This window comes from Eleutherodactylus coqui, chromosome 4 (genome assembly GCF_035609145.1).
Source record: "Eleutherodactylus coqui strain aEleCoq1 chromosome 4, aEleCoq1.hap1, whole genome shotgun sequence".
Taxonomy (NCBI): Eukaryota; Metazoa; Chordata; class Amphibia; order Anura; family Eleutherodactylidae; genus Eleutherodactylus; species Eleutherodactylus coqui.
The window spans coordinates 237090004-237104743 of NC_089840.1; the positions used below are offsets into that span (position 1 = coordinate 237090004).

At 48.5% G+C, this 14740-nt stretch overlaps 1 protein-coding gene across 2 annotated transcripts in view; it reads left to right on the plus strand.

The window, feature by feature from the left end:
* The first annotated feature begins 8849 nt into the window (after nucleotides 1-8849).
* The window catches only part of SLF2 (SMC5-SMC6 complex localization factor 2), a 34282-nt gene continuing 28391 nt past the window's right edge, over nucleotides 8850-14740 (plus strand). Inside the window, exon 1 of one of the 2 annotated variants that reach the window (XM_066600929.1) lies at nucleotides 8850-9070. In XM_066600929.1, coding sequence (XP_066457026.1) covers nucleotides 8997-9070 — 74 coding nt within the window. In that variant the 5' untranslated portion in view covers nucleotides 8850-8996. Of the gene's footprint in view, nucleotides 9071-11585; nucleotides 11715-14740 lie in introns of those variants that run through there. The other variant, XM_066600930.1, reaches the window with a different exon arrangement.

The following is a 14740-nucleotide window of genomic DNA, read 5'->3' on the forward strand; positions in this document are numbered from 1 at the left end:
ATGCAACAGACTAAAAAACAATCAAATATAAATGGTTAAAATCATAACACTACTATGCGCAAACACAGTCCCAACAGAGCAAAAAATATTAGGAATCCATACCCCACCATCTTCAGACAACCCCCATTGTTTATAATTAGAGATGAGCGAGCATACTCGCTAAGGGCAATTACTCGATCAAGCATTGTCCTTAGCGAATACCTGCCCGCTCGAGAGGAAAGGTTCGGCTGCCGGCGGAGAGTGGGGAGGAACGGAGGGGAGATCTCTCTCTCCCTCTCTCCGCCCCGTTCACTGCCGCAACTCACCTCTCACCCGCGCCGGCAGCCGAACCTTTTCTTCCGAGCGGGCAGGTACTTGCTAAGGACTATGCTCGATCGAGTAATTGTCCTTAGCGAGTATGCTCGCTCATCTCTATTTATAATACATAACGGGTTGTACTCCATATTGAGTCCCTTGGGGTTTAGTGTGTCTAGTTCAAAGATCCATCTGGCTTCCAATAGTCTAAGCTGCCTCTCTCTATCACCACCCCTCTGATTGGGTGGTACCGCATCGATCACCCTAAACCGGAGTTGGCTAATCTCGTGGCCACACTCGATGAAATGCTTGGGGATTGGTAGATCAACCTTACGCATCCTGATGTTACTCTTATGATTTGCTATCCTTTTACAGATTTCAGTAATGGTCTTGCCCCCATACATCACGCCGCATGGGCAGCTGATGACGTAGACGACCTAAGAGGACAAACAATTATAGCGACCCCTAATGTGATACACCTTTCCCGTACGAGGAAGTGTGAAGCTGTCCCCCTTACTGACATTGTTGCATGCCACACAATTCAAACAGGGGAAATTACCATTTTTTACTGGTGCTAACATGCGCTGGGGATTACGTATTCTCGAGCACTGGATGTTATGTACCAACTGGTCTTTTACATTACGTCCCCTCCAGTACGCCATCATGGGGGGTTGTTTACATTCTACGATCTCTAATGACACCGTGTCAATAAATGCCAATGTTTGTTAACAATGTGTTTAATCCTACCGTATTACTTGGTGACCCGACACGAACGGATTACGTGATGTAACCTTAGGTATGGGAGCAGTAGTTAATATGGTCTTACGATCCATTTGTCTAACCCTCAAATCCTGTTGTACAATGAGCTCCTCAGGGTATCCCCTCTGTAAAAATCTTTTGCACATAAGTTCCAGACGCTGATCCAGATACTCCTCATCCACAACGTGTCTCACCCTGAGCATCTGGCTCCAGGGCAGAGATCTAATCATTGCGGGTGGATGAAAGCTTGCATAGTGTAAAAGATTGTTCCTATCGTTGGGTTTCGAAAATAAATCAGTTTTTTAAGCTATTTCCTTGCTTGATGACCAATACATCCCAAAATTGTAGGTACACTTCTGAAGTGGTTACGGTGAATTTTAATTCTGGTAGGAAATTATTAATTTCCTGATGGAACTCTGCCAGTTCCGATGTAGATCCATTCCAGATGAAGAACACGTCATCTATGTACCTCCACCAAACTTGGACCTTGGACCAGGATGGAGAGGTACATAGCAACGTGTCCTCAAAGTGTCTCATGAATATATTGGCGTAGGATGGGGCCATATTGGACCCCATCGCTGTGCCCTATTTTTCGCGATAGTATCGGTCACCATATAGGAAAAATTATTATTTAACACCAATGATAGCAGAGTCAAGATTAATTCGATGCATCCATTGGTGAGATCTGAACTAGAAAGATAATATCTCATAGTTATAGTATTATCGTGTATAGTGAAGTCACATCAAAGGGCCCTAGAATGGCCCCCTACTCTACCGTAAGTTGTTGAAGTTTGACTAAAAAAGAAAAGTATCCCTGATAAAAGTATCCGAAGTATCCCTGATAAACGATGACGCTTCCATAGCAGATCTCCGTAATACTCTGTCCAAGAATCTAGATACGTTGTTGTTGTTACCATGCAGCGCGGCGCAGGGTCCCGCAGTCAGCACGCGCCGATCCGGCTTCGGCTCCGGCGTCCTGGAGCTGTGACGTCAGGGCTCTCCCGGCGACGTGGGGCGGCCGGTGTGCGGCGGCGTGGGCGGGTCCGCCCATAGGGCGCCGCCCGCATCCCTTCCTCTCTCTTGTGCTTGAGTGGGGGAGTTGGCTCCTCCCACTCTCCTCCCCTGGGCGGAGTCTTTCGTTTATAAGGCTGGCAGTGAACTGAGCTCACTGCCAGTTATTGGTTCTGTTAGCCTCTAGTCAGTTCTGTCTGCAGCCTGTCTTAGTCAGTACTAGTTGCTAGTCAGTCTCCTTCTAGTTTGCCTTTAGCTCAGTCTGTTCCTGTTGGGCCATTCCATCTGCCTTTTCTGTCGGCACTCTGTCCCCCGTTAGTTAGTGGTATCCTTGTAGTCGCCAGGTCCCTAGCCAGGATAGGGACCGCCGCCCAGTTGTCCGCCTGGGGTTAGCCAGGTTGAGGCAAGTAGGCAGGGACAGTGGGGTGCGGTAAGTTCAGGGCACCCCATCTGGTGCTCGGGGGTCAGAGTGCCGTAACATAATAACTGGCCCTTTAAACTCTTTTTTCCATGGAGGCGATCAGCTCCCTTGCGAACCAGCTGCAAGCCCTGGTGCCGGTGGTCCAAGATTTATCCGCTCGCATGGCAGCCCAGGAGCAGCGGGGTAGTCGCAGGGGCCAGACGCCTCAACCAGTCCCGAACCCAAGTGCCCTCTTCCCGAGATGGTCTCTGGGGAGAGGAACAAGTTTTTTGTTTTCCAACAGGCGTGTTGCTTGTTTTTTCGGATGCGTCCCCGTTCTTCCGGGTCGGAGGCTCAGAGGGTCGGGCTGATAATGTCCCTGCTGCGGGGCTCTGCTCAGACCTGGACTTTTTCCATCCCCGAGGGTTCCCCCTGCCTGCAGTCCGTGGACGCATTTTTTCTGGAACTCGGGGGTATCTTCGACGAACAGGACCGAGCGGGGTTGGCGGTTTCCCGGCTGTTGGCGTTGCATCAGGGGTCGCTTTGTGTGGAGGATTATTGCTCCAACTTCAGACGCTATGCGGGTGATACTGCATGGAACGATAGCGCTCTGAAAGACGTTTTTCTGCAGGGCCTCTCGGACGTGGTTAAAAACCTGTTAATTTCCCATCCCGTTCCCGGGTCCTTAAAGGAGGCTATGGAACTAGCAGTGAAGGCAGATAGGAGGCTCAGGGCTGGGAAGCAAGATAGACAGGCCCGTAGAGAGCTGGAGGTCGTTTGTCCTGTTCCCCCTTCTTCATTACCAGTCTCTGTTGCCGAGCCTATGGAGGTGGACCCGCTGGACCCCAAGGAGCGACGCCGGATTCGTTTATTGCATCATCTCTGCCTCTACTGCAGGAAAGCTGGACATCGGGTGATAACCTACTCCCTGAGGCCTCAGCGCCCACAACCTGAACCGGCGGAAAGACTCCAAGTCCTAGGCGATTGTAGGGAGGATCGCCTAGGACTACAGGTACTTCCTAAACTTCTGGTACCTTGTCAGGTTAGATTCCGGAACTTCTCCCGCCCAGGGCAGGCGTTTATTGATTCCGGAGCAGCCGCTAACCTGATAAGCATGCGTTTCGTTAGACCCCTGATGGCTGAATTTGTGGCGCTGAAGACGCCAATTTGTTTTACTAGCATTGATGCTACCCCTCTTGCTACGGGCTTGGTATGATGGAGGACCCCAGTGTTACAGTTCACGGTGGGGGGTCTCCACTCGGAAGATCTATCATTCCTGGTGATGGAGAAAATGTCGGTAGACATGGTACTAGGGATGCCGTGGTTGGCGTTGCACAACCCCCAATTCAACTGGACCACCCGGGAACTCACTCATTGGGGACCATCCTGCCATAGCCATCTTACTCCCCTTCCTCTCTGCTCAGTAGATACCGCGCTCGGTCCCCGCCTTCAGAGTGCTCAGCAGGACGCTCCGCCAGGGGGTCCCGAGGGCAGATGGTTTGTGCTCGAATCGCTACGTCTCACGGTTATTGAAGAGTCCCACTCGTTGGGGTTCGCGGGTCATCCTGGAGTGCAAGGGACCCTGGATCTCTGTTCCAGGCTCTACTGGTGGCCTGGCATGTCTCGTCAGATACGTGACTTCGTAAGGGGGTGCTCTGTTTGCGCGCGTGGCAAGAGTCGCCGGCGGCGTCCAGAGGGCCCCCTGAGACCGTTGCCCGTGCCATCGTGCCCCTGGTCGCACCTTTCGGTAGATTTTGTTTCTGACTTGCCAGAAGCACAAGGGCATTCCCGTCTACTGACTTCTCTTCCTACCCCGCCTGCCTGTCCTGCAGCTGATGTCGCCACCGATGTGCTGCAGGGGGGATGGAAGGAAGTGCAAGAGAATCTAGAAGTAGTGGGGTCTCGCATGCAGTTGCGCAGTGGGAGAAGCCTCTCAGTTTCTGAACCTTACAGGGTGGGTCAGAAGGTGTATCTATCTTCCAGGAACCTAAGATTGAAGGTCCCATCCTTAAAGCTTGCGCCGCGCTTTGTAGGTCCTTTTACCATCACGCAGGTAATTAACCCGCTCGCTTACGAACTTGAGCTGCCAGCCACGTGGAAAGTGCATAGGGTTTTCCACAAATCCTTGTTGAAACCCTTTGTCCCTTCGGTGAGGCCAACCTCCGGTCCCCCGCCTCCCACCCTGGTTCGGGGCGAGGTCGAGTACGAGGTTCAGGAAATTCTGGATTCTCGTTTGCGACGGGGGACCTTGCAATATCTGGTGGCGTGGAAGGCTTTTGGTCCTGAAGACCATTCCTGGGTGGCTGCATGGGAAGTCCACGCTCCCGTGTTGGTACGGCGTTTTCACCATCGTTTTCCGGATAAGCCTGGTCAGGTTTCCGGGGGCCCGGAGGTCCCCCGTCAGAGGGGGGGTAATGTTACCATGCAGCGCAGCGCAGGGTCCCGCGGTCAGTGCGCGCCGCTCCGGCTTCGGCGTCCTGGAGCTGTGACGTCAGGGCTCTCCCGGCGACGTGGGGCGGCCGCTGTGCGGTGGCATGGGCGTGTCCGCCCGTAGGGCGCCGCCCGCATCCCTTCCTCTCTCTTGTGCTTGAGTGGGGGAGTTGGCTCCTCCCACTCTCCGCCCCTGGGGAGAGTCTTTCATTTATAAGGCTGGCAGTGACCTGAGCTCACTGCCAGTTATTGGTTCTGTTAGCCTCTAGTCAGTTCTGTCTGCAGCCTATCTCAGTCAGTACTAGTTGCTAGTCAGTCTCCTTCTAGTTTGCCTTTAGCTCAGTCTGTTCCTGTTGGGCCATTCCATCTGCCTTTTCTGTCGGCACTCTGTCCCCCGTTAGTTAGTGGTATCCTTTTAGTCGCCAGGTCCCTAGCCAGGATAGGGACCGCCGCCCAGTTGTCCGCCTGGGGTTAGCCAGGTTGATGCAAGTAGGCAGGGACAGTGGGGTGCGGGAAGTTCAGGGCACCCCATCTGGCGCTCGGGGGTCAGAGTGCCGTAACAGTTGTATAATGAACCCCTGCTGGATATGATGGGGCGACCCGGCGGGTGTGTCAAATTTTTATGTATCTTGGGCAGAGTATCTAATAAAGGTCCGACAGGGAAAGCTGGCAACAGAAATGTATACAATTGTTTGTCAATCCTGCCTCCAGACAAAGCAACCTCTAATTCATCTCTAAATTAATTTCTAAACCGGGTTGTTGGATTATGCGTAAGTCGCTCGTACACGAGCTCATCTATTAATCGTCAAACTACTACCGTCACTGAGCGCCCTCAGCACATCCCGATCGGATTTGCTTAGATTGTATTTTGGTTAACAACTAAATTGAGGGGCCCTCAATGTCGATAAGTCCTGTTTGACTAACTCAACATATGTATCAATGGAGTGACCCACCTCTGGTGGTTGGAACTTGCTGCCGCTGAGCAGTCCAACACCCACTGACGTAAATGCGTCACGGGGGTTGGACTGTGTAGCAACACCATCTGGTCGACCTGAAAAATATGTCTTCAATTTCAACTTTCTAAAGAACAACCTGCAGTCAACATCAAGTCTAAACCAGTCCACTGAAGGTACTGGACAGAACGAAAGTCCCTTAGAGAAGGTCTGTAGTTGTGCATGTGACAGTACCTTTGAAGATATATTAACCACGGATGTCTCCATTATTCCTCATCCTGGTCCGGGAGCGTGGTTGTACTCTCTGCATGTTTCTTCCGTGCCCTATGGTGTTTCCTTCCTCCCCTTCTCCTTCTCTGGGTGGACGATGATCGTGTGGATTCCACAGTGGTCTCTGTCCCAAAAAAAGACTCACTCAGAGGTATCCTAGAAGAAACCTCGTCCGCCGAATCCGAGCCTGTTGAAGACCAACTGAGTGTAATGTAATGGGTGTAATGTCTGTATGTTCTTCATATATAAGGTGGTTAGTGTTTGTATGTGCATAGACTTGACAAAGACCACAACCAGCGGTCGAAACGTTGTCGCAGTATATGGGCAAAATAAAGATTCATCTAAGGATGTGGGTAACACCATATTTTTAATAAGTACCCTTGGATGCTGCTCACGCATACATGGACTGTTAATACTCTTTTGGTTCAGGATCCAGAACCAGGTTTTGAGCGTGCATCCACCACACTGCATAGAAGCCTCCCTCTTGTATGAGGTATGTTCATATGCTGCTGCCTACTTAGAATTTATGTACTATTCTTGGGGTAGATAGCTAACAGTTCCACCATACTTTTCAACTATATCCACATCCAGAGGAAGCAAACACAACTGTAAATGCTGCTACTGCCGGGAGTCTGATGCACTATTTGCCCCTATGGTTAAAGTGACCCTATCCCGGGAAACATTGTATAGTAATAATAGAGGTTAGTATGCCTTAACCCTTTCCAATCATATTTGTATCCTGGTTTTCCTAGGGCGCTTACTCTATTTCTGCCATTATACAACAGCGCTATATGCTAGGTAAAGCCAGTACTGCATGAGGTGACACATTGGATGGGCTCCAACAGCAGAGAGGCTGGCAATATACAGTAAAAGAACCCCGACGGATGTCTTCCAACATCGGAGCTGTACAGCCTTAAATCATAATGTCTTCAGAGGTCAGACAGTGGATTGGAAAGGGTTAATAGGCAAGGGGCGGTTAGGCGACAATGGCCATTAGCCCCTCTCCAACCACTATATTTAGTAATGCCCTTGGGCAATATTTACCTCTTACAGACCATGTACTTTAAGAGTGAATGCGCACGGGCGGATATTAATTGCAGAATCCAGAGCAGGTGACCGCCTCCGGATTCCGCAGCAAACACCGCCCATAGCATGCAATGCAAAAGTGATTCTTCACGCACACGAGTGGAAACCAATTGTGGTTTCCACTCGCAGATGAAAAATTGCAACATGCTCCATTTTTCTGCGGATACCGCATGGATGGCTTCCATTGAAGTCAATGGAAAATTTCTGTAACGAACCCCCAGCATTTTTGAAAAACGCTACGGATTCTAAATCCACAGCCTGTCTATTTATGCAGCAGATTTCAACCCTTGGATTATCAGGGTTATAATCTACAGTGGATCCATTACAAAAACTGTGGCCAAATCCACACCATTTAGAGCCGGCTATGGCCACCGCAGTTTTCAAGTGGATTTACTATAGGTTTTTTGCTGCAGAAAGCCCGCAGCGGATTCGCCATTTATGAAGCCGACATAAAGGCTTGTCCAGAAATACTCTACACCTGATATCACATGGCGTGGGAGAGAGACAACTACAGGCCGGGCAGTCAGGATGGCAAGGTAAGCTTCCTAAGGAATATCGTGCAGGGTCATATTAGTATAAATAGGACCCGCGTAGAAGACCTGCAGGGCATCTAGTGGTTGCGTTGGCGATCCAACTGTCAGGCCTTCTATTGGATGCGGCGGTTACGTGGGTAAAGATCCCTCGCGACTTTTGCAGCGCTAGTAAACAGAAGACCGGGAGTGCGTGGGGCAGGCGGCTGCAGCAGGTGCTGAATATTGTGTTTATTTTTCTCTATAGCCTGCCTACCCTAATCATTTTGGAAAACCCATTTAATTAAAGGTATGTTGACACGTAGGGGAAATGCTGCAGAACTTCCACATTAAAAAACGTGCGCTATCAGTGCGGATTTTGACCAGGAAACAGCTGTGTATCCGCAGATGATTTCAGCAGCTTCCTCGCAATACATGGCGCCCCATCACACATCACTGGGCAGCCTCTAGCGAGCGGCGAGCTGCCAATCAGGTGCTTTGGAAGTGACATCATCGCCTAAAATCAAGTACATATACGCGGCTGATTCATGGTCAAAATCTGCACCGACGGGGCGGACTCTGATGCACTTTTTAATGCCGAATTTGCTGCGGGAAATTCTGCAGCATTTCCGCTACGTGTGAACAACCCTAAAGAAATACAGACAAAAAAAACAATTGGACCTTTTTCAGTTTTTACGGAAATAAAACATGGATGGCATATAAAAGTAAGAAAAAAAACTCTTGAACCAAATACGAATGGTACATGAATGGAAAAAGCATCCGTTTAGTTTTTTTTTGCAGATGCGACACGAATATTTTTTTTTTACAGTACTTTGCACCTAAACATAGTCCAAAGCAAGTCTCGTACCTATTAAATCCATTTGACGCAGTCCATTCAAGCATTTGGTAGATTATTATTTGCTACTTTGCATAAAAAGTAGTTCTTTACACCCCAATCTAAACTACAGCAGCACAGCCAAGTACTGTACATGCTTCACTTATCCACCAGGTGTCACTCGTCGCTGTAAATACACTTGCCATAATATAATTAACACTTTTGTAACCTTCAATCTTCTTAATAAAGTTCGTTGAAAGAAAAAAAACCCCAAACAATACTGGCAACATATCAGACTCGACGCTCTCGCTGAGGAAGCTCGATGTGCTCCGCGCTCGTTTACTTTCCCCTGGGGGTTAACCGGAAGCGCTCTGACCTCAAGCGCCGGGGAAACATGGCGGGAAAAGGGCTTTGGATTTACGCGTGAAGTTGTCCTGCGGTTGCCTGGGATGAAACGGCACGCTCTCCAGTTTCGGTTATCGCAGGGTGACAGCCCAGAAGATAGGAAATGTGGCGGTGCCAGGTAACAGCTCACCCTGCAGGGACAGAGGAGTGCCTGAAAATGGGAGTGGCCTGTTTGAGGGGCGTGGTTATGTGTTATTGTGTTTATCATATGGGTGGTTTATGGTCACCCTAACTCTTTATGACATCTCCCCATAACCACAGCTGCTGTGGGGATGTAAGCCGGTACAGTCACGGCCCCAGCCCTGTTACGACTTGTGTGTTGTCATGTGACTGTTTGTTTACAGTAGGGCGCCATGTTATCAATAGCAAATTCCCCGAATACTCCTTTAACCCCTTTGGAACTGCCGAATGACTATGAGCGCCCTGCGATGTGTATGTAGCCGGGTCCGCTGCACACTATATGGCTCTGCGCCATTTCTGACAGCCGCCGGTAACCGCCGCCATCATGGTTAGCTCTGATCGCCGCAGTCTACTGTTTAGCTGCCCCATTAAAGTTGACCGTGTGTCTATAAACAGTCAATGTGGGGGGAGGGGACCTCGATCGGAGGGTGCCAATGGGCTGGCATGGCAGTCTGGAGCCTACTGAAGCTCCCAGGCACTGCCCAAGGTCGGGCTTGAAAGGCAACATCAGAAATCGCTATAGACTGCAATACTGAAGTATTGCAGTATATAGTGCAAGTGATCAGACGCTGAGATCTTCATCGATCCAATCAAGTCTATGGGGAAGCTTTATAAATAAATGCACTTGGATGATGTGATCGTTCTGTACGCTCCCTGCTACCGTCTCTCTCTGACGTAACACAATACTGTGATCTGGCGGTCATACACATGAGCAACGGTTTCCTGAATGGTACTGCGATGCAAGAAACAAATCGCGGCATGTTCTCTTTCTGCATGATCTCGCATCACAGCGCCATTGTTTTCAATGGGACCAGCGGTAGCGTCATCTGATCTCCCATTGAATGCAATGGGAGAAACGGCGTGATCCTCCTGTCGCAGCTGCTTTGCCATGAAAATGCCTCGCATCCCTAGGGATTTCACACGGAGGCGGGATTCACGGCCCCATATCGCGCTCGTGAAGTTAGCTGAAGGGTACATTCAGATGGCGGAATTCAGTCAAATTTTCTGCGTGAATTCCACCTCTCAAACCCGTTGGCATTTTGGCGTGGGTCCACACGTAGATTTGGCTCTGCCAGGGGGCAAAATCCACGTACGGAATTCCGACATGGAAACTAACAGGACGAGTCACACACAGACTTTACCTATGGATCCGTGCCAATACCCGCGGTAACTGCAGGCGCAATTCGTGCAGAAATATCTGCCATGGATTCTACTATCTGAACCTCTCCTTAACCCTTTCCAATCCAATTTGTATCCTGGTTCTCCTAGGGGGCTTACTCTTTTTCTGCTGTTATACAATGGCGCTATCTGCTGGCTAAAGCCAGTACTGCATGAGGTGACACGTTGGATAGGCTCCGACAGCAGAGAGGCTGGCAATATACAGTAAGAGAACCCCGATGGACGTCATCCAACATTGGAGCTGTACAGCCTTAAATCATAATGTCTTCAGACATCAGACAGTGGATTGGAAAGGGTTAACGCTACATTCGCACAGGTGAGCGCAATATTGGGCTAAGAAACCTGGCTCAATATCACGCTTGTCAACGTGCACTTTACCCACGTATGGGAGGTGTCTTTTCATGCAAAGTCGCCTCGCATCACTTATGGGAAATTGCGATCCATTGCGAGGATTGGCGAGTGTTTTGCATTGATTTCAATGGGAACGTCACGTTCGCGTCACACGGCAAGCGATGTGTTTGACTGTTCCGTTGACTGTTGGCGACACGTTCCGACGGGCGTGAAAAAATGGGTCATGCAGCGATTGTTTTTAAAATCTCGCGGCATTGCTCGTGTGGGTGTGACTCCGTTCAAAACAGTGGAGTTCATATTTGCGCATCTCGCAATGCACAAAACTCGTGCGAATGTAGCCTTACTCTAGTTTCTCTTCTATGTGGTAGCCCCGCCTTCTCTACATGTGGTAGCCCCGCCATGATGAAAGCTATAACGGACGGTGAGTACGGGTGCCTTTACACGGAGCGATTTAGCGGTCAAAATAAAATCGCTGGATCGTACGAATTTGAACGCTAATCATTCAGCGTAAACACGGGCAACGATCAAAGGATGAACAAGAATTCTTTCTCTTATCGATCACTTCTTGCATGCGTGAAAATAATCGTTGGCTCGTTCGCTAATCGTCCGGATTAAATACCGATCGGTCCGTCGTTCTCATTCACCGTTACAAAAATCTGAACGATCCTGTAAAAAAAGAAAACGTTTTTTTTTATCATCTTTGCGTTTAAACTGAACGTCTGAGCAAAGTGCGACAAACCTGTTGGGACTCGCAGCTTTAATGTGGATTCGCACAATCATCCAACTATAGGTATTCCCCAAGTAGTAAAAATGCCCCCCCCCCCCCTTCAGTAAAGAGCGACTTCCTTTATACGTTATTTACAGGCTGTCTATTGCCAACTATTGCGTTGTGCTTCCTGCCTGGGTCTGTGCTCAGCAGGCTGATGCAAGAGGAGCCTTCATCAGTGTCATTACCAGCACAACCAGGTCTTCTTTTTGGCTGCGTTCCCTCACAGCTCACACTTCGTCCCGCTACGATAGCCAGTGGCAGCGCGGTCTAGCCGGTGTTATTGGTAAGATCACATGGCTGCTGTGGGTGGGGTTGGGGTTACCACATTCTCACACCGTGTCCTTAGGCTGCTCTTAGACCAGCGCCAGCAGCTAACGCTTGCATTTTACCAGTGACCTTGCAGGCGCAGCCCAGCAATTAGTTGCTTTTACATGAGCATTAATGGCACTTGTGTAATAGCGGGGTGTATTCACACGTGCAGGTTTCTTCATGTAGCTTTTCAATTCAGTCGGGTGGAGAGCAAAAAAGAGAGACAGTATAATGGACAAATACTATTATTCCTCGGGGCCCCAACCAATCAACTATTTTCCAACATCCCACTTCTCGGTAAGTTATACTGGTTATTAAGCGATAGGGTAACCTCCCATCACTTATATCAATTCTTCATGAACGTGGATAGTGGATTTTTTTTGAAGTAGTAGATTTTCTCCTTCATAGATAGCTGCCACTATTCTCCCACGGGTGCTGCTGATATAGCTTATTGTCTCACCAAACGACAGTTTCTGTACTTCGTGTCTCACTTCATATATATCTTCTGGATTTCGTATTAAACTTCATATATACCCTCTATATACCTTCGACGTGTTTCCCCGCTAGTTACGCGGTTCATCAGGATGTATATTTATTTCCTTATAGACGGTTTAGATAATAAACAGAATATATTTCTAATTGATAGTATCTTCTTAATCGACACATTTAGGTCGTTTTGCTCAATCGACCATAAGATGGATCATGCCCAATATTCCACTTAGTCGCTTAAAGGGGTTGTCCCGTGAAAGACAGTGGGGTTATACACTTCTGTATGGCCATATTAATGCACTTTGTAATATACATCGTGCAATAAATATTGGCCATACAGAAGTTATACACTTACCCCCTCCGGTGTTGGCGTCCCCGTCTCCATGGCGCCGACCGAAGCCGCCTTCTCTCTCGATTTAGACGCGCTTGCATGCGCAGAAGACCTGTGCGGCCGGAGCGGCCCCATTAAACAGAACAGAAGAGAAGACAGCGCAAGCGCGTCTAATCGAGGGAGGAGAAGGCTTTGGTCGGCGCCATGGAGACGGGGACGCCAGCACCGGAGGGGGTAAGTGTATAACTTCTGTATGGCTCATAATTAATGCACGATGTATATTACAAAGTGCATTAATATGGCCATACAGAAGTGTATAACCCCACTTGGTTTCACGGGACAACCCCTGTAAATGTTATTGGGAGCGGTATAATGCCTAATTTGGTAATATGGCTCGCCTTTGTCTTACAGGAGGAGGGGGTTTATATAGTGTAAAGGTGGACCATGGATAAACTAATTTTGTGTATGACTAATTGGTCTATAACTGGTCAAACCTAGGACATATTTATGGATTTTATCGCCTAAACCACTCAATTCCCCAATCTCCCCCATTCATAGGTGTCAGTTCCTCTGGTTTTTGTGTGAGCTTCGTACTAATGTGTAGTGTAACCTTGTCCGTATGGATTCCTCAGAGGGGATCATATGCAATAGAAGGCATCAATGTTTCACTATACATATTGCAGAAGGGGTTTAATAACATAATGTCCCTGCCCTAAGATGTTGGAATCAGGCAATCCTCAGCAGAGGGGTTCATGTAACCAGAGAATAAAGCCAGCTGGCAGGATGGTGGATAACATTCCCCTCGGAGGTAGGTACAAGAGCATGTTCTGTGTGAGTTACTAGCGTATATCTTGCATTGACTGTCTTTATGATGCACGTCCCTACATTGAGGTAAAGCACAATCTCCGATAACTATGGCTACATATGTGAGGCTACAGAATTCACACTTTACTAAACACTACTAGATGTTGCTGGCTGTATAGAACATATTGTCCCCTTTACCTTACCAAGGTTCCCCCCTTGAGCAAACAGATAGAAGCTTAAAGGAAGGACTGCGGAATAAGTTGGCACTATACAAATGAAGATTATTATTATTATTATTATTATTACAACCTTTTATTAATCAGTGTTAAACCTCATTTGCTACTTTTCTGCCCAGCTCACTCTGATCCATCTCCAACTTTATATTTCTTTAACCTTCTATCTGTTTGCTCATGGGGGGAACCGCCAGCAACATCTAGTAGTGTTTAGTAAAGTGTGAATTATGTAGCCTCCTATATACTCTGGAGCAAAATTGCCCTAAAAATTGAGGGTTTTTGTTTTGTTTTTTTTTTTTAAATCTGCATCAAAATCCGTATGAAGGTTTGCAGATTTTGGCATGGAGGTTCTGTGAGCTGATTCCGTCCGTGTGAAAGCCCCCTGAGGGTTTGTTCACATGGTGGAATCGTCATAGAATTCTGCCACATCAAATTCTGCAGCGTTTTGCCATGGTATTCTAGAACAGATCCGCATGCAAAATTTGCCCTGTCAGGCTGGGTTCACACAGGGCAGATTTGCAGCGGTTTTGCAGCGGATTGCCGTTGTATATCCGCACTGCGGCAAAACCGCTGTGTTTGCAGTGCAATGCAGCACAAATGAGATTTGCCAAAAAGCTGTTCTCACAGGACGGATTTTTTCCGCACAGCCGCAGTGCGGAAATGCAATTGCGTCGCGGCTTTAAAAGATGCGGCATGTTCATTCTTTGGTCTTTTCTGCAGCGCTTTTTTGTCCATAGACCTCTATGGACGCAGCCAAAACCGCACCAAACCCGCTCCAAATCCCGACACAAAGTAAAAAAGCGCTGTGGAAAAAAACGCTTGCAGATTTTTCCGCACCAAAATCCGCAAGCCCAAATTAACCTTTGAAGCGGTTTTGCCGCAGACGCAGTTCTTCTGCGGCAAAACCGCAACGGAAAAACCGCGGCAAATCTGCCCTGTGTGAACCCAGCCTCAATGTGCAGAATAGGTCTGTCACTTTCTACAGAAATGCGATTATTTATTTGTGTGTGAGGGGAGCGCTGTATCTGCTGCGGATAGGCAGTTGATTTTGAGTCAAAATCCGCACCCCTGTTTTGGATGCAGAAATGCTGCAGCATTTGCTGTTGCGGACCTTCTGCAGCGTTTCTGCCTCGTGTGAACATA